The following is a 20,906-nucleotide window of genomic DNA, read 5'->3' as shown; positions in this document are numbered from 1 at the left end:
TTTTGCCTCTATTTTTTCAAAGTTTAAATACAGAAAATTATATTTATTATAAAAGAGGGAAAAAAATAGATTGGAGCAATTTTTATACTATCTTTTAATACTTGAATGAATTGGAATCAACAGAGCCAAATAATATACACCCTTCTTCTGCCCTCCCAGAGCATTAAAATATATATAATACAGTTGGCCTTCCATATCCATGGTTCTACATCTGTGGATTCAACCAACCGCAGATCAAAAATATTTTTTTTAAATAAAAAAATACAAAATTTAAAATACAATGTAATAACTATTTACATAGAATTCAATTTTTTTTTTAAGAGTTAGGGTCTCACTCTGTCACCCAGACTGAAGTGCACTGGCATGATCATAGCTTCCTGCAGCCTTGAACTCTTGGGCTCAAGTGATCCTCCCACCTCAGCCTCCTAAGTAGATAGGAGTACAGGCACAAGCCACTACACTTGGCAACATTTACTTTTTATTAGGTATTATAAGTATTCTAGAGATGATTTAAAGCATATGGGAGGGTGTTCATTAGTTATATGCAAATACTATGCCATTTAATATAAGGGACTTAAGCATCCATGGATTTTGGTATCTTGAGGCAGCAGCCTGCAACCAATCCCCCATGGAAACTGAAGCACGACTCTACTTCCTTATTCATCTGCAACACTGCCTGATGGTAAATACTAATATATTGGCAGTACCGATTAGTGATTATTGGCTACATCAATAAAACAAAATTCCGTTCATTTGGACTATGATACTTTATAATTTGTGATAATCTGTAGTACGATTTATCAAAACTTTTTAATTACCATCAGCAAAACATGTATGCAATCTATCTGTTTTCAAGTACTTTTGAAGCACCTATTTTCCTAAAACTATACAGCAACTAAAAATCACCCTTAGACATATCCCCTAGGAGCTACCAAATTAAGCAGTAATTGCTACCATACTTTGAATTATGCTTATACTTTAAAGCAAAGTGTATTCTTTAAACATTTTTTTTTTCAAACTTCTTTTTTCTTCCTTTTGAGACAGGGTCTCACTCTGTCAAGAGTGCAGTGGCGCAATCACAGCTTACTGCAACCTCAACCTCTTGGGCTCAGGCGATCCTCCCACCTCAACCTCTCAGGTGGCTGGGACTACAGGCATGTAGCCCCGTGGCCAGCTAATTTTTTGTATTTTTAGTAGAGACAGGGTTTTGCCATGTTGCCCAGGCTAGTCCTGAACTCTTGGGCTCAGGCAATCTGCCCACGTTGCCCTCCCAAAGTTCTGAGATTACATGTGTGAGCCAGCCACCACACCGGCCAAATTTATTTACTCCTTAAATTGATGTATAAAACTGTACATGTATATCATGTATAACATGATGATGCTTAGAAGTACATATACACTGTGGAATGGTTAAATCTAGCTAATTAACAAATGCATTACCTCACATAGTTATTTTTGTGGTGAGAACAATAAATACCAATTCTTAGCATTTTCAAGTGGTGTTAACACCTCTTAATACCACCACAGTGGGGTTTAGGTTTCAACATGAATTTGGGAGGGGCACAAACATTTGGACCATAGCAAATGGTGTCTTACATTCTTTTATCAGGAAATAATTTTCCATTTTCCTCATTGACTAGGATTCAGTATTTCTTTAATACACTTACAAAGCTTTGTATTAAAATAATAAGGGGCCATTTGAAGAATATACCATCATTAACTATAGTCACCATGCTGTACAATAGGGTCTCTTGACCTTATTCCTCCCAACTGTAAATATGTATTCTTTGAATGAATCTTCCCCAGTTCCCTTTCTCTCCAATCAACACAGCCTCTGGGAACCATTATGAAGCGTATTCTTCAGAAAGATTTTTAAATGTGTATATTCTGCTAATTCAGATTGATCTATTTTTAAAATACATTTTTTTTTTTTTTTGGAGATGGAGTCTTGCTCTGTCACCCAGGCTGGAGTACAGTGGTGCAATCTTGGCTCACTGCAACTTCTGCCTCCCGGGTTCAAGTGGTTCTCCTGCCTCAGCTCCCGAGGAGTTGGGATTACAGGTGCCTGCCACCATGCCCAGCTAATTTTTTGTATTTTTTTTTTTTTAGTAGAGATGGGGTTTCACCATGTTAACCAGGCTGTTCTCAAACTCCCAACCTTAGGTTATCCGCCTGCTTCGGCCTTCCAAAGTGCTGGGATTACAGGTGTGGGCCACTATGCCCAGTCTCTGTATGCATTTTTCTTATGTGACCCTCAAAACTTAAGAAAAATATTTTATGACTCATCCCAAAACACACTTAGGGCTTGCTAAATTTAGGGCCCTTATTATTTTAATAGAAAGCTTTGTAAGTGTATTAAAGAAATATCGAATCCTAGTCAATGAGGAAAATGGAAAATTATTTCCTGATAAAAGAATGTAAGACACCATTTGCTATGGTCCAAATGTTTGTGCCCCTCCCAAATTCATGCGGAAACCTAAACTCCACTGTGGTGGTATTAAGAGGTGTTAACATCACTCTTCCATTCTCATGTAAAGTCCTGCTACCATTTTGTCCAACTTTATGGTTTACATTAGGGACACACAAAATACCCTGGCCTCTTAATTCTATAAAGACCTCATCTTGGGGACCTTCACCCCTGGTCTAGCCATATCCTGCTTTGTAACTATGTTACTTACGAAATCTTACATTCAAACAACTCTTTCTCTGATCTCAATCTGCTCTATTTCTCTCTTTCAGATGTCCTAATATTATCAGTTCTCTGACCTTACTGAGAACTCTAGTACCCTTTTCTCTCCATGTTTTTCCATTATATGTGCCCTCTCCTACCTCGTATTAGAATGCATGCTCAAAAAGCTAGACTTTCTGGTTAAAAGTCTTGGCTTCACTACTTAATAACTTGGGCAGGTTATTCAACCTCTCTGTGCTTCAGTTGAATCATTCATTCAACTTATATTTTCTGAGTGTCTTCTCTGTGCCAGATATTGTTCTAGGTGCTGATGATTCAACAGTGAACAACAACAAAAAAAATCCCTGGAGCTTACATTCTAGTAGGGAAAAAACTAATACCATCTTGATGGGATTATTACAAAGTTTAAATGAAATGTAAAGCATGGAAGTATTCAGACTAGTGCATAATACTATATAGCAAACCCATCAGCTATTATCACATTTCACTTTTTTCCTTATCCAATTTCGATTCATTGATGCTCTTCTCAGCAGTTTCTCATTGGATATGCCTGTCTATCAATCCCTCAGCCTTCAGGGTAGAAGGACAAGGCCTGAGGTTGCTAGAGATTACTTCCTACCCAATCACACATAAAACCCAATGTTTTATGTGTGCCATAAAAACATTACTTTCTATGTGTGTTGTGTCCTGAAAAGGTTGCAAAGCACTGCCATTACCAGTTTTTACAATTCCCTTGCCCTGCTGTTCTCCTGCTATACATCCATGAGGAAACACCATTCAGTCCAACTATCTTTTTTTGTGCTCACACTTGAGTGCTGCAAAAGCAAAGTCACAGAAACCCAAAGATTTGAAGTACTGTACACTTGAAGTCATTGAAGTCAAACGGTCCTTCATCATTGCCAGGGAACTCTTTCTATTTCTAGCTGTATCTCCCATTTTCTACAGTTGGTACTTCAAAAACCTTATTCTTCTCTCCAACTTTCGACTCCTTCCGAACTCAGTTTAGATATATCTTTTTCTTGGAAGCTATCCCAAACCCCAAAGCATCTATCAGTTGCCCCTTTCATGGTTTCCCATATACTCTTTACTCACAGAATATCACATTATGTTACTGACTACATATCTGTCTGTTATCTCCATTAAATCACAAGCCCTAAAAAGACAAGGGCCATATCATCTTTCTAAGAGATTACAGAACCTCCTTCCTAGGTGTTTAGATGTTTCCCTCTCTCTCAATTGGTGGGAAATAATTCACTTGCCACCTAAAATACATGTAACAACTGAAGATCAAAACATTAACAGAAGTCTTTTTGGAATGTTAGCTGGCTTTAATAAAAGAAATGCTTGGACATATGCCACTCCTAAAGGTATGGGTATATCATTCTATCATCAAGAAATTGTTTGTTTTAGCTTACAAACAAAAAAATGTATAGTTTAACAGCTAGAATATATACAAACTATCCTATATGCAATACAGGTTGATTATCCCTAATCCAAAAATCCAAAATCTGAAACTTTTAGCATTCTTTTTTTGGAGTCATGGTTCCACTCTTTCATTCAGGGCTCACCGTAGCTTCGATCTCCTGGGCTCAAGTGATCCTCCTGCCTCAGCCTCCTGAGTAGCTGGGACTACAGGCACATGCCACCATGCCTAGCTAGTTAAAAACAAATTTTTTTTAGAGATGGGGTCTCACTTTGTCTCCCAGGCTGGTCTCAAACTCCTGGGCTCAACTGATTCTTCTGCTTTGGCCTCCCAAAGTGCTGGGATTACAGGCTTGAGCCACCACATCAGGCCAAAATCCAAAACTTCTAGATGCTGACATGATGCTCACTGGGACACATCAGAGTTTGGGTTTTTGGATTTGGGATGCTCAACCAATAAACATACTGCAAACATTCCAAAATCCAAAAAAAAAACCTCAAAATCTAAAACACTTCTGTTCCCAAGCATTCTGGATAACGGATACTCAACCTGTAAAGAGTTAAATCCAGGCTTCATTTTCTTATATACCATATATATAGAGAGAGCAAATTCTTTCCCTGTTCACTGACATTACAACAAACACACAAATTAGATATAAAGTAAATACAAGACAACATTTGTCATACCTCTACATCTGAAGCACTTCGGGGCTGAGCTTGGCATAGCATATTTAATAATTGCAAAATTAATTCTTCTACATACTGAAGAGCATCATCATTAGACTCGAGAGTAGGATGAACTTGCCCCTGGACCTATAAACAAAAAGCAAAGTAATTAAAATGTGGATTCCATATCATTAAACAAATTTTTAAAACTTTAAAAAATGTGGGTTTGTGGCCGGGCACGGTGGCTCATGCCTGTAATGCCAGCACTCTGGGAGGCTGAGGCGGGCAGATCACCTGAGGTCAGGAGTTTGAGACCACCCTGGCCAACATGGTGAAACCCGGTCTCCATTAAAAATACAAAAATTAGCCGGGCCTTGTGGTGTGCGCCTGTAATCCCAGCTACCCAGGAGGCTGAGGCAGGAGAATTGCTGGAACCCAGGAGGCAGAGGCTGCAGTGAGCCAAGATCTTGCCACTGCACTCCAGCCTGGGCAACAGAGCCAGACTCTGTCTCAAAAATAAGAAGTGGGTTTGTACTTAAAAATGTGGTCTGGCTTGCAAATACAGATTTGAATGATACTGACCTAGAAGTCAGGAGTTCTCAACCCTTTTTCCCAGCCACATGCTTATATGCTCCTGGAGATCCAGTTTACCTAACTAAATAATTTCAGTATGTTTTTTCTCATACTATGGTTACAATATGATGCAGAAATGGGGAAAGGAAGGGAGAAGCTGAGGTGATGATAAAAGATACAGTTTGTATATTTTTGCCAGGAACCAGTTAGAACATTTATTCAACATTCTGCTTGGGCAAAACCGACCTCCTATGGGCCTCTGACTGTGATTTAACTTTACCATTCCTAATAAATGATAAAATCCAGGAGGGGCATGTCTCATCAAGTTCACCAGTGTATCTATGGCAGCAAGCACTGTGCAGGCACGCATATTACAAGCTTGATAAATTTAAATAATATTTGTGAACACAAAGTCACCCTGTATCAAAGGACACAAAATTTGTGACTGTCTATACTTCAGGAATATTGGTGGCCTAAAAATCTTTACCTTCTTTCTCCTCAACCATTTCTTTAATTTTTTTTTTTTTTTATGAAAAGTTTTACTTAAGAGTCCACACTGGAAAGAAGCCTTGACCATTTCTTTAGTTGAGTCTCAGGCCAGTGGCCTCTGTAAAGCTTGCATGTTAATAAACAGCATGATAGTCTTTACTTGCATCCCTTTGTTCCTCCCTAAATAAATGGCAAGAAAAGACAGTTCCAGGAGAGAAACAATACATGTTCCAAAACATGCTCAACTCTCCATCAGGTGGTAGGGCACTTACTGGATGAAAGTGCACAGTACTCACTGGCTCAGAGCACACAGTATGGCCTGTCCTACTACACTTCATTAGCTGAGAGGGTGTGACAGCCTCAGTGTACAGGGAAAATTTTATAAACAGTGTACTAGACTGAGTGTGGTGGCTAATGCCTATAATCCTAACACTTTGAGAGGCTGAGGAAGGAGGAACACTTAAGGCCAGGAGTTCAGGACCAGCCTAAGCAACACAGGGAAAACCTGTCTCTACCAAAAAGCAAAAAAAGAAAAAAAAAGCCCAGTAGGGTGGCACATGCCTGTAGTAGTCCCCACCTACTCCAGAGGCTGAGGTGAGGTGGAAGGATCGCTTAAACCCAGGATGCCAGGGCTGCAGTGAGCTATGATTAAACCACTGTACTCCAGCCTGGCCAACAGAGGGAGACCCTGTCTCAAAACAACAATAAAAGATAGTATCCTACATAATAATTTTTTAAAAGTACATATATGTATATATACATACGTATGCATTCATATACATTTTAAAGGCAAATAGCATTGTAACAATCCAGAACTGCATGAAGAGGTACTACATAGAGTATGAGCTTTAAAACAAAATTTATTCATTTTTTATTTTTTTGAGACAGGGTCTCACCCTGTCACCCAGGCTGGAGTGCAGTGGTGTGATCTCGGCTCACGGCAACCTCTGCCTCCTGGGTTCAAGCAATTCTCCTGCCTGCACCTCCCTAGTAGCTGGGATTACAGGCACCTGCCACCACGTCCGGCCAATTTCTGTATTTTTAGTGGAGACGGGGTTTCACCACCTTGGCCAGGCTGGTCTCAAACTCCCGACCTCAGGTGATCCACCCGCCTTGGCCTTCCAAAGTGCTGGGATTACAGGCATGAGCCACTGTGCTTGGCCTAAAACAAATTTTTTTAACAATTTAATTTTACAGGTGAAGAAACCCAGAAGGCTTAAATCATTTGCCCAAGAACTTTTGATCATATTGAGTACAACAATTACCAATCTGATTATAATTTATCTGTTTACAAGTATCCCTGTTAGGTGACTGGATGGTTGTACAGTTAAAATAATAGACAGTGTGTACTAGAGCCCAGAATTCATAATTCTGAGTTCTGTGCTCTCCATTCACCATACCACCACACTCTGACTAATGTGTGTAGGTATCAAACCATATAAACTTATTCCTCTTCAATACTTAGCATGACCTTTAAAAAAAACAAAACTGGAACTTGCAAAAGTTTTCTTTTTGTACACTGATTTGCATGCCCCCAATGGCTTAAACTGTCTTTTCAGATAACCTTTATCTTAATGAACAACATCTTCATTTTGCAGTGAATGCTACCACCACATGGTAGGCTATTTCTATCTGGTTCTCAGTCAAGTTCCTTTCATTTCTGAAACTCTTTCCTGAGTATTAGGACATACTCTATTCAATTTCTTCCCTAATTTCCTTATTCCTTTTCCATGTCCTTGTAGAGTTCCATATCTTCCTCCATTCCTCCACCCCTTCTACTCTTGTATGTTCACTCCCTTCTCTTCTGCCCCCTAAGTAACCTCATTTACTTCCACATTTAACAGTCACCTGCATGGATAACCCCAAATCTATCCCTAGTCCTGATTTCTCTCCTCAGTTTTAGACCCAAACTTCAAATTACCTGTAGGATAGTTCCACCTATTCTACCAAAATCTCAAACTTAACATGAAAAAAAGAAGAACTTAAGTATTTTAGAAAAACACAATATAGACTGCTCCTGATTTCACTTAGATGTAGCCCTAGAAAATGTAGCTGTAATTGGGGGTTACATTCCAGTTCAAAGCCCCAGCATCACATAAACTATAGCTACAGATTTATAAAACCACAGACTCAGAGTTAAAAGGGACTTTAGAAGTTATTTAACTAAGTCCTCTATTTATTGTATTTATTTATTTGAGATGGAGTCTCGCTCTGTCACCCAGGCTGGAGTGCAGTGGTGCAACCTTGGCTCACTGCAACCTCCACCTCCTGGGTTCAAGCAATTCTCCTGCCTCAGCCTCCCAAGCAACTGGGATTACAGGTGCCTGCCACCACGTTGGGCTAATTTTTTTTTAGTATTTTTAGTAGAGACCGGGTTTTACCATGTTGGCCAGGTTGGTCTCGAACCCCTGACCTCAAGTGGTCCGCCCACCTCCACCTCCCAAGGTGCTGAGATTACAGGCGTGAGCCACTGCACCAAACCAGTCCCTCTATTTAGATGATGAGAAAGAAAAATGATACACCCACAATCCTGTCGCTAACTAGTAATACTGCAAATATTGAACCTGGGCCTCCTGGCTCTTTCCACTAAACCCTTGACTGTTGAACCTGGAGGAATCTGCGGAGTACCCTAGCGTACGGAGTGGATGCCCATGGACCATATCTACTTATATAGTGGGCTTCCATATAAAACTTGGCTTGAAGTATGTTGTCATACTATTTAATAAACATCTATCTCATGTCATAAATGCAACTACAGTCCTATAAATCTTTACAATTTGAAAAGGGAAAATCATCATTGGTTACACAAAGGATCCCAATGTTTATAAGTTACATAAAATTATATTAAAAATCTGATATAAATCTCAAATGTTAGAGAAGATAATAAATGTTAAAATGAAAATATTTCATCAATAATTCGAATTACCTTTTAAAAATATCACAGGCCTTTGAAGAAGGGGTCTAGGCATTCGAAAAGATGTTTTAGAAAGTATTCAAGAAAGTATGATTAAGTTTTTTTAGTAAAGTTCACTGTTTTTCAAAGAAACCCATGTATATAATTCTTCACTAATATAGCTCCATTTCCAGCTGCTCTTCAATTTACACTTTATGCTAATGCAATCTGAACTATCTGCAGTTTGCTAAAACACGGCATGCAGTTTCACTCACACTGTTCCCCATGCCTGTCATTCATTCTCTCAACTTTTTTTATCTGCCTATTTGGCTTTTTTTTTTTTTTTTTCAACTTGTTTTCTTTGTCCTTTTCTTCTTCTAAGCTATTTGAATTTCAAAGCCCAGATTACACCCCATTTAGGAAGACTTCCTTGTTTCTTATCTCTAAGGCAGAATTAATCTCATTCATTTAACTGATTTGTTGAATCTATTAAATACTAGACCCTCTGTTAGGTACTGGATATACAGATATGAATCAAATATAATCCCTGCTTGTATGGTCCTTATACTCTTACTGGGTTAATCCCTATACTATATACCACATTTCTGTTATTGGGTTTTATCATGTTGACTTATAATTACATGTTCCCTTGTCTGTTTCCTCTTTTGGATAGTGATGTTCCAACTGGGCAGGGCTTTATGTACTTATAATTTTCTCCTTGCTTTTCACTCTAAACCCCTGACATTCAGGGGATACTCAAGGCTTCTGTGTTATAGAGGTGAGGGGAATAAAATATTTCTTTCTTGGAATTAAAATTGAAAAGGTGTGATGGTAAGACTAGAGAGTCTGTTTGGTTGTTTGGTTGATTTCAGGAGCACAAGCCTTTAAAGCAGAAACCATTCACAACACAAAAGCAGTTAGAACTAAAACAGATGTTAATTATGCAGAGTTGTATATAGCCACAATGCAATGAAAATGCAATGGTTAAAGACAACAACGTGATACTGCTTATAATTCTAGCACATATAATTCAAATGTTAAGTTTGGCACTTTGTATAAGCAAAATTTTGGAAATTCATATTCAGTTTTATTTATTGATGGTTACTAATATCCAAATAAGAACTATTAAATAAATCAAACAAAGAATTAGTCAGCTTAAACAGAAAATAACACATGATGCCAACTGCACTTCTAAGCTTCTAGACATTAACCTTTTTCACATCTTAAAATCTGTCAAATGGGAATCACAAAACTCATCCATGTATTTAAGAGATCAATAAATTGTTTTACCCCCTTAAAAACAAAAATAAAACTTAAAAACTCTAACTGAAAAACAAAGGCAACGGTCCATACTTAAAAGGCAAGCAGAGTACCAACTCCTAAAAATATACAGGCTGTTCTTTATTCTTTCAAGAAGATGCTGTTAGGATATTTCTTTAAAGAGCAAACAGAAGTAGTATTATATTTCACATGTAGGCAGAATAAACACACTTCTATTCCATGAGACAGTGTTACAGCCAAAGTGCTCCATTCCATCATAAATGGTACTCAGAGACATTTAATAGATCAAATGATCCAAGTTATTTAACTCTATACAGAATAGGTTACCCTGTCAAATCTTACGGCAGTCTTCAGAAGCCATGTACAGCTGATTCAGAGTTGCATGTGTGTTTATGAGCAATTATAAATAAGCATTTCAAATTGGGTCTAAACTATGTGGGTTTTCCCGGTTTTGCCATTTAATGGCAAAACATCAATTACTTTTGCACCAACCTAATAGTTTTCAAAAAACATTACATTTTATCCTTATGTTTACTGACACAGAAAATTTCATATACTTCTTTATATTTTCTTAAAGTAATTTAAGTACAATTAATGCAAATACTTTACTAAATAATTAACAACAGCCTTAATAAGAATTTTATAGTAACTGTTCTTTTAAGGAGTAATCACTATATTCAATTAAAGATGAAAACTCTTGAATTATAAACCTTCCTTAAGGACTACTTGATTCTATCTTGACAGTTCATTTTGTCTCTAGTAAGTTCCAGCAGATTCTGAAGCAGCTTTGTTGGCTATTATTGCCAGGTTTTGTGGAGTCTGAAAAGGCAAAGGGATTTAGGTGTATATCAATTCCTAGTTGTTTGATACATGAGTTCTCCAAGTGTATTCAGGAACCCCTTGGGTATACTGCCAGAAAATACTCTGTTGAATTCTGATGAATCTTTCATATCCCTTGCTAGCTAATGGCTTTCTGGAGAATTGGAAAAGCTTCTAAATTATGCTCTGTCATGTCTTGAGCTCAGATCTGTTACTTTTATTTAGAAATATAAAGACAGAATTTGAGATAAAACGTAATAAAGATCGGAATAATCAAATCTCTTTCTTAGTGTTACAATTTTTTAGTCAATGTTTGATGCTTTAGGTGCTTATCACTCTGAGGTTAAAAAACAAGGCAAAAATCTTTCATCAAGAAATAAAATTTAAGACCAGCCTGGGCTGGGCGCGGTGGCCTACGCCTGTAATCCCAGCACTATGGGAGGCCGAGGTGGGTGGATCACCTGCATCAGGAGTTCGAGACAAGCCTGAGCAACATGGTGAAACCCCGTGTGTACTAAAAATACAAAAATTAGCCACGTGTGGTGGTGCCCACCTATAATCCCAGCTACTGGGGAGGCTGAGACAGGAGAATCGCTTGAACCCGGGAGGCAGAGGCTGCAGTGAGCTGAGATCGTGCCACTGCACTCCAGTCTGGGTGACAGAGTGAGACTGCATCTCAGAAAAAAGAAAAAAAAAAAAATAGACCAGCCTGGCCAACATGGCAAAACCCCATCTCTACCAAAAATACAAAACTTAGCCAGCCGTGGTGGCGCACACCTGTAGTCCCAACTGAGGCAGGAGAATTGCTTGAACCCGGGAGGCAGAGCAAAAGACAAAAAAAAAGACAAAAATCAAACAAATCAGAGCACTTACATCTTTCCCATAAATAAAATAAACTAAAAATATTTTCTCTGGCTGGGCACGGTGGCTCATGCCTGTAATCCCAGCACTTTGGGAGGTCGAGGCAGGCAGATCACCTGAGGTCAGGAGTTCAAGACCAGCCTGACCAACATGGAGAAACCTTGTCTGTACTAAAAATACAAAATTAGCCGGGTATGGTGGCACGTGCCTGTAATCCCAGCTACTTGGGAGGCTAAGGCAGGAGATTCGCTTGAACCCGGGAGGCAGAGGTTGTGGTGAGCCAAGATCGTGCCATTGCACTCCAGCCTAGGCAACAAGAGCAAAAGTCTGTCTCAACAGGCAAAAAAAAAAAAAAAAAAAAAAAAAAAAAAGGCATAGAGACTAAGAACAAAATGATGTGTTGGGGAAACTAAGTTGGACCATGGACCAAAAAGTACATGTAGGGAGACTGGAAGGCGCAGGTTGTATATCATGCTAAGGAGTTGGGAAGTGATCAGGGTAGCAGAAAATAATTGTAAGGTTTTAAGTGAGACACGGACATAATTGGACTGTTTGCTGAAGTCAAAAATGTCAGTATGAAGGATCGGTTAACAGAGATGAGGTTGAAGGAAGCAAAACTAGTTGGAATGATGCCACAGGCTCTATAAGAAGAGAGACTGAAGACCTGGACCGAGGCACAAACAGTGGGAGGTGGGAAAGAAGGGCCTGTTAAGGTAGAAGGAGGTAGGCTTGGATAACTATTTTTTTGGGTGGTGGGGGCAGCAACAAGAGCGAACCACCAACTTAGGACAGGAAATACTAGAAGACAATATTTTCCAGGAAAGATAAGAAATTCAAGTTTGACATTATGAGTTTAAGGTTCTTGTATTACATCTAGGGAAACAAACCTGAAATTCTTTTTTTATCAAGTGGCTCCTAAATTTTTTCAGCCTTTTTTTCTCCTCTAAAAGAAGGAAAGAAATAAAGAAAAGCAACAGTTAATAAATAAATAAAAAACAAACTTGAAAGTCAGGTGTGGTGGTTGACGCCTATAATCCCATCTACTTGGGAGGCTGAAGCGGGAGGATTACCTGAGTCTAGGAGTCCGAGACCAGCCTGGACAAAACAGACAGACTCCATCTCAAAATATTATAATACATTTTTTAAATAAAAAAAATAAAAAACAAAGTTGACACTTTGAAAAGTACTAACAGAAAAATTGCTAAAAGATCAAGAAAAAAAGAGAAGGCACAAATACTACTGTATTATACACAAGAAGGAGGGGCATAACTACAAATATAGCAGTTTAAAAAGAGAAAATTATGAAAAACTTCAAATCAAGCTTTGAACATTTAGGTAAAGTGAACAAATTCCTAAAAATTATAAATTATCAAAACTGACTCAAAAAGAAATAAAACATTTCTAATGGTTTTCTAATCATTAAAGAGATTGTATCAAAGGTTTAAAATCTTCCCACAAAGAAGGTAATTTTACCTTTCCAGAAATAGACAATTCCAACCTTATACAATGTGTGCTGTGTACAACTGACATTAAACCAAACCAGCGCTATCTAGGAAAGAATAACTGTTCATGGACATAGATGAAAAAAAATCATAAGCAAAAGTAGCAAACTTGGCTGGGTGTGATGGCTCATGCCTACAATCCCACCACTTTAGGAGGCTGAGGCTTGAGCTCAAGAGTTCGAGACCAGTCTGGGTGTAACAAGGCAAAAACCCATCACTACCAAAAATACAAAAATTAGCCAGGCATGGTAGCACACATCTGCGGTCCCAGCTACTGGGGAGGCTGAGGTGGGAGAATTGCTTCAGCCCAGGAGGCGGAGGTTGCAGTAAGCCAAGATCAACCACTGCACTCCAGCCTGGGTGACAGACTGAGACCTTACCTTAAAAAAAAAAAAAAAAAAAAAGCGGGTAGCAAACCAAATTTAGAAATGTTTAGAAAAGATACTACACCATGACCGACTTGGGCTTATTTCAGGAACTGACTGAGACCGGTTCAACAAAAGTAAATCTTTTGTGATTCTCACATTAACAGATTAAAGGAGAAAAATGACAATAGATGCAGAAAAGGTAACAATTCATGGTTCCTAACAAATATACAAGCAAAAATTCAGGGCCTAGAAATAGAAGAACATTTCCTAAACTTGATAAAGGATATAAACAAAAAGTGTACAACAAAAATCATAATCAATAGTGCAATACTAACAGAACTACCTTTAAAACCAGGGACAAGACAAGGATACCTACTATCACAATGTCTACTCAACATTGTCTGGAGGTCCTAGCCAATAAGATAAAAAGGATTGGAAAGGAAGGAATAAAACTGTTATTATTTGCAGGTAATATAATTATTCTAATTGAAAATCCAAAAGAATCTATAGAAAAATTACAAGAGTTAATAAGTGAGTTTAGTAAAATTGTTGAAATAATCTATAAAAGATAGTTGCACTCCTACATAAGCAACAAACAGAAAATATAATTTTTTAATGATAGTTGCAAAAATAAAGTAATAGAATAATTAGGAAAATAATCTTATAAAATGTGTATAAAACCTTTATGGGCTGGGCTCAGTGACTCACACCTGTAATCCCAGCACTTTGGGAGGCCAAGGCAGGTGGATCACCTGAGGTCAGGAGTTCGACACCAGGCTGACAAATATGGTAAAACCTTGTCTCTACTAAAAATACAAAAATTAACTGGGTGTGGTGGTGTGCATCTGTAATCTTAGCTACTTGGGAGGCTGAGGCAGGAGAATTGCTTGATCCCAGGAGGCAGAGGCTGCAGTGAGCCAAGATCGTGCCAGAGTGAGACTCCTTCTCCAAAAAAAAAAAAAAAGAAAGAAAATCCTTTATGAAGAAAAATTTTTAAACTTTAATGATTGACATTTAGAAGACCTTAAATAGTATTAAGGAAGTACCATAATATCTCAAGATGTCAATTCTCCCATACTCTAAACATTATAATTCCTATTAAAATTGAAACAATTTTCTGAAAAATTGAGATGCTGATCCTAAATTTAGAAGAGCCAAGAACAACTAAGGCACTCCTAAAGAAAAATCAGGCAAAAAACTATTTTTCCTGCCAGATAAAGACACGATTACGCTACAGTGATTAAGATACTAAGATATTAGTGCAGAAACAGAAAGACCACCATAATGGAGAGCTTGTATACAGATCTTGTATGAAAATAATATAAAACAAAGAGCCAGTAGTATAGATTCATGAGGAAAGGATGGATCATCCAATATATAGTGCTAGGACACTGGCAAATTATTCCCTATCACACACCATATATAAAAACCAACTGAAGATGGATCAAGTACATAACGGTGATAAGCAAAAGATTCAGAAACTTTTAGTAAAAGCATAGCAGGATATCTTTATAACCTGAGTTAGGAAAGAATTTATTTAGAAAGACACAAGAAGTATAAAATGAAGAAAAATTCTAATTCAATTTCATTAAGAACTACTGCTTAATCAACATACCACAAAAAGTGGAAAGATAAGTCACACACTGGGACACATATAACCTACAAAAGAAATATCCAGGATAAATAATAACAAAGTTTTAATAAAAACAAACCCTCAGTTTTCTAAAATGGGCAAAAGTCATGTACAGACATTTCATGGAAGGGGAAACACAACTGCCCCCTAAATATTAGGAAGGTGCTCAGCCTCAATCTCGATCTCAATCTCAAGCCTCAGCCTTGTATTTATTTGTATTCAAGTAAATACAAATAAAAACCATAAGACATTATTTTACACCTACTATTTTGACAAAAATTTTAAAATCTAAGAATATCAAGTATTGGTAAAGACATAAAGAAATGTGAATTTTCACCCATTACTGGTGGGAATATAAAATAACAATTTGGATTAAAGTTTAACATTACTTAGTAAAGTTAAATACACACACACATTATGATCCAGCAATTCTACTTCTAAGTACATTGTTGGAGGAGTCCCCAACACCTGGCTGCCAACCAATAAATCTCCTCAAACCCCATTAGGAAACAGGCCACAGAGCAGGTGAGCAGCGTACCGGGGAGCATTACCACCTGAGCTCTGTCTGTCAGATCAGCAGGAGCATTAGATTCTCATTGTCATGGGACCGTGAACCCTACTGTGAACTGTGCATGTGAGGGATCTAGGTTGCACACCTTATGAGAATCTAATGCCTGGTGATCTGAGGTGAAAGAGTTTTATCCCGAAAACATTCCCCCACCATGGAAAAATTGTCTTCCACAAAACCAGTCCCTGATGCCAAAAAGGTTGGGGACTGGCCGGGCGTGGTGGTTCATGCCTGTAATCCCAGCACTTTGGGAGGCTGAGGCAGGCAGATCATGAGGTCAAGAGATCGAGATCATCCTGGCCAACATGGTGAAACCCCACCTCCACTAAAAATACAAAAATTAGCCAGGTGCGGTGGCATACACCTGTAGTCCCAGCTACTTGGGAGGCTGAGGCAGGAGAATTGCTTGAACCTGGGAGGTGGAGGTTGCAGTGAGCCAAGATTGCGCCACTGCACTCCAGCCTGGGTGACAAGAGGGAGACTCTGTCTCCAAAAAAAAAAAAAAAAACCCCGTCTCTACTAAAAATACAAAAATTAGCCAGGCTTGGCAGCGGGTGCCTGTAATCCCAGCTACTTGGAAGGCTGAGGCAGGAGAATCACTTGAACCCAGGAGGCAGAGGTTGCAATTAGCATCAGTGCACTCCAGCCTGGCCAACAGAGCAAGACTCTGTCTCAAAAAAAAAAAAAGAATGTTCATAGTTATTAAATTAATAAATATTGGTAAATATTTTTATAAAAACTTGCTTATTCAACCTTTTTTGGTAAAACCAATTTTTAAAAAAAATTTTGTAGGTACATAGGTGCATATATTTATGGGGTACATGAGATACTTGATACAGATATGTAATGCATAATAATTACGTCATGGTAAATGGGGTATCCATTCCCTCAAGCATTTACCCTTTGTGTTACAAACAATCAAATTATACTTTCAGTTATTTAAAAACGTACAATTAAATTATTACTGACTAGTCACCCTGTTGTGCTATCAAATACTAGGTCTTATTCATTCTAATTACTTTTTGTACCCAGTAGCCATCCCCACATCCCCGCTACAAAACCTGCCTGTTCAATCTTTAAGACTAATTGGAAATAGTAAATAGTTAATTATTAATATTTAATTCATAAGAGTTTTTTGGTGGATTTTGTTTTTAGATGGGTTTTTAGATTAGTTGAGGACTGCTACATTATAGAACTCTTATATGTGTACAACAGATGAACAAGCACAAAAATGTTAACAGTAATGCTTGAAAAGCAAAACTTGTAAACAACCAGAATGTCCATCAACATTAGAATGGACCAATACATTGCAGTAGATTTAGAAAATGAATATTACTTACCAGCGCAAATGAATGACCTAAAAGTTACACAATAACATAAATGAAATCTCCAAAACATAAAATGGGGCAAAAATGTAAGTTACAGAACAATAGAAACAATATGATTCATTTATATCAAGTTCAGAAAAAAGCAAAACCAAACTATGTTCATTGTTTATTAATTTATACTTATGTGACAAAACTATAAAGTAATTTAAGTAGTTGATTAATCTAAAACTCAGCTATTACCTCCAGGGGAGGGGAAAGAAGATGCAATCAGTAAGGAAACCAAAGAAGCCTTTAAAAGTATTAGAATTTTTTTTTTTTTTTTTTGTGAGACGGAGTCTCGCTCTGTCGCCCAGGTTGAAGTGTAGTAGTGTGATCTCGGCTCCACCTCCTGGGTTCAAGCGATTCTCCTGCCTCAGCCTCCTCAGTAGCTGGGATTACAGGCACGTGCCACCATGCCCGGCTAATTTTTGTATTTTTAGTAGAGACAGAGTTTCACCATGTTGGTCAGGCTGGTCTCAAACTCCTGACCTCGTGATCTGCCCACCTTGGCCGCCCAAAGTGCTGGGATTACAGGCATGAGCCACTCTGCCTGGCCAGAAATACTTCATTTTTTAACCTGTATGTTAAGTACATACATGTTCATTTCATTATTATTTAAACCAGCAGTCTCCAACCTTCCTCTGGCATGAGGGACTGGTTTTGTGGAAGACAATTTTTCCACAGACTAGGAGGAGGTGGGTGGGGAAGCATGCCTAAAGTCAGTGGTCCCCAACCTTTTTGGCACCAGGACCAGTTCTAGGCAAGACAACTTTTCCACAGACTCGGGTGGGGAGGATGGTTTCGGGATGATTCAAGTGCATTACATTTATTGTTTACTTTATTTCTATTATTACATTGTAATATATAATAAAATAATTATACAACTCACCATAATGTACAATCAATGGGAGCCCTGAGCTTGTTTTTCTGCAACTAGACGGTCCCATATGGGGGGGAATGGGAGACAGTGACAGATCATCAGGCATTAGATTCTCATAAGGAGTACACAACCTAGATGCCTCACATGCACAGTTCACAACAGGGTTCGCGCTCCTGAGAATCTGATTGATGCCTCCACTGATCTGAAAAGAGGCAGAGTTCTGGCGGTAATGCGAATGATGGTGAGTGGCTGTAAATACAGATGAAGCTTTGCTCACTCACCCACTGCTCACCTCCTGCTGTGCGGCCTGGTTCCTAACAGGCCATGGACCAGTATCAGTCTGTAGCCTGGGGGTTGGGGATCCCTGATTTAAACTGAACATTTAAACTGAGGTTATATGCACTCTTTTCAATGTATATTTCAAAGCTTTAAGAAATTAAAATAATATTTTTCTAGTTTTGAAAGTCTTAAGTATTTTCTTCAATGAATGTTACAAAACATAAACAGTATATCACTTTTTAAAGTAAACAAAAATACTCCTATTTTTAATCTGGATGCTGAGTATTGAGAAAAACAAATAAATTGATACAACTATAAACGCGGTCCTGGTATTTAGGCATATGAGATTTTTACAAGTTTTTAACTGCAATTTTTTTTTTTGCACTGATAGCCTAGCAATAACCAAATTAGAATTTGTTGGCTATCAATAAATAATATTTTATAAGCAACAGAAACCATTTAAAAACTTGGAAGAATTGTGATAGGCTAGCTAAAATACAACCTACAAAATAATTTTTGTAAGGCCAGGAACAGTGGCTCATGCCTATAATACCAGCACTTTGGAAGGCTGAGGCAGGTGTATTGCTTGAGCCTAGGAGTTCAAGACCTGCCTGGGCAACAAAGTGAGACCTTGTCTCTCCAAAAAAAAAATTATAAAAAAATTAGCTGGGTTTGGGTGGTCCCAGCTACTCAGGAAGCTGACCCCAGGAGTTCAAAGCTGCAGTGATCCATGATTTTGCCACTGCACTCCAGCCTGGAGTGGCTGGAGACCCTGTCTCAAAAACAAGAACAAAAAATAATTTTTGTAGCTGTAATGCAAGATAGTGTTTATTTATTAGTAAAGAATGTTCATAGTGGCTGGGTGTGGTGGTTCAGGCCTGTAATCCCAGCACTTTGAGAAGCGTGGGCGGGCGGATCACTGGAGGTCAGGAGTTCGAGACCAGCCTGGCCAACACGGTGAAACCCCGTCTCTAACAAAAATACAAAAATTAGCCGGCCATGGCAATGTGCAGCTGTAATGCCAGCTTCTCGGGAGGCTGAGGCAGGAGAATCACTTGAACCCTGGAGGCGGAGGTTGCAGTGAGCCGAGATCGCGCCACTGCATTCTACCTTGGGCAACAGAGTGAGACCGTCCTCGATAAAAAAAAGAAAAAAAAGATAAAGAAAATTTGCCAAGCACGGTAGCTTACGCCTGTAATCCCAGCACTTTGGGAGGCCAAGGCAGGCAGATTACCTAAGGTTAAGAGTTCGAGACCAGCCTGGCCAACATGGCGAAACCCCGTCTCTACTAAAAATACAAAAATTAGCCAGGCTTGGCAGCGGGCGCCTGTAATCCCAGCTACTTGGAAGGCTGAGGCAGGAGAATCACTTGAACCCAGGAGGCAGAGGTTGCAATTAGCATCAGTGCACTCCAGCCTGGCCAACAGAGCAAGACTCTGTCTCAAAAAAAAAAAAAAGAATGTTCATAGTTATTAAATTAATAAATATTGGTAAATATTTTTATAAAAACTTGCTTATTCAACCTTTTTTGGTAAAACCAATTTTTAAAAAAAATTTTGTGGGTACATAGGTGCATATATTTATGGGGTACATGAGATACTTGATACAGATATGTAATGCATAATAATTACGTCATGGTAAATGGGGTATCCATTCCCTCAAGCATTTACCCTTTGTGTTACAAACAATCAAATTATACTTTCAGTTATTTAAAAACGTACAATTAAATTATTACTGACTAGTCAGTCACCCTGTTGTGCTATCAAATACTAGGTCTTATTCATTCTAATTGCTTTTTGTACCCAGTAGCCATTCCCACATCCCCGCTACAAAACTTGCCTGTTCAATCTTTAAGACTAATTGGAAATAGTAAATAGTTAATTATTAATATTTAATTCATAAGAGTTTTTTGGTGGATTTTGTTTTTAGATGGGTTCACATATGCTAAGCAGTATAGTAGGCATCTGGGAAAAGCAGAATAAGACAAAGTTCCAGTCCTCACAGAACTTACATCACTTGCTCTATTGTTAGCTTTGTGGTACTGCATCTTTTCCTTTTCCTCTACGTTTCTGGCAAAAAAAAAACAAAAAAACTGGATCTATGTTAATGAAAGAATAAAGAGAAACAGAGAAAAACCCCAGAGGTATCTTACGGTAAATTTTACTTTAAATTTATTAGAGTACAGGTTGAAATCTAGCTAGGTCTGAGGCTCAAAAAAGAGCTTAGTGCTCGCTTTGGCAGTATACTGAAAACGAAACGATACAGAGATTAGGATGGCTCCTGCGCAAGGATGACATGTATATTTGTGAAGCGTTCCATTACTTTTATTTTAATTTTTTTTTAAAAAGAGAGCTTAAGGCCGTAAACATGGATCTGGAATTCAACCAATCACCTACAGGTGTCAAAGTCAAAATAAAAATGTAGATGCAAACCTCTAAATTTAACGTTTTATTTGGGAAGAAAGAATTGTACTTTGGGGCATACACGTAGACTGGGTGGTCTTCAGTATGTCCAAATAACAAAGATATGGTTGGGGGTTTTATAAAGAAGAGGAAATGTTATATGTGGTCTTGATAGAAAGTTTATCGGTATTAGTAAGGCTTTGGGGAGCTGGCA

At 38.3% G+C, this 20,906-nt stretch overlaps 1 protein-coding gene and 1 pseudogene across 3 annotated transcripts in view; one reads left to right on the top strand and one right to left on the bottom strand.

Moving 5' to 3' along the window:
* Positions 1–20,906, bottom strand: part of SOS1 (SOS Ras/Rac guanine nucleotide exchange factor 1) — a 140,168-nt gene that overhangs the window by 81,625 nt on the left and 37,637 nt on the right. For 2 of the 3 annotated variants that reach the window (XM_004029111.5, XM_019021184.4), the window contains exon 2: positions 4,799–4,924. In XM_004029111.5, coding sequence (XP_004029160.1) covers positions 4,799–4,924 — 126 coding nt within the window. Of the gene's footprint in view, positions 1–4,798; positions 4,925–8,765; positions 9,045–20,906 lie in introns of those variants that run through there. The other variant, XM_063695933.1, reaches the window with a different exon arrangement.
* LOC115933599 (uncharacterized) lies at positions 20,517–20,615 on the top strand (annotated as a pseudogene).

This window comes from Gorilla gorilla, chromosome 12 (genome assembly GCF_029281585.2).
Source record: "Gorilla gorilla gorilla isolate KB3781 chromosome 12, NHGRI_mGorGor1-v2.1_pri, whole genome shotgun sequence".
NCBI classification, from domain to species: domain Eukaryota; kingdom Metazoa; phylum Chordata; class Mammalia; order Primates; family Hominidae; genus Gorilla; species Gorilla gorilla.
This window is presented reverse-complemented; position numbering and strand designations above follow the sequence as displayed.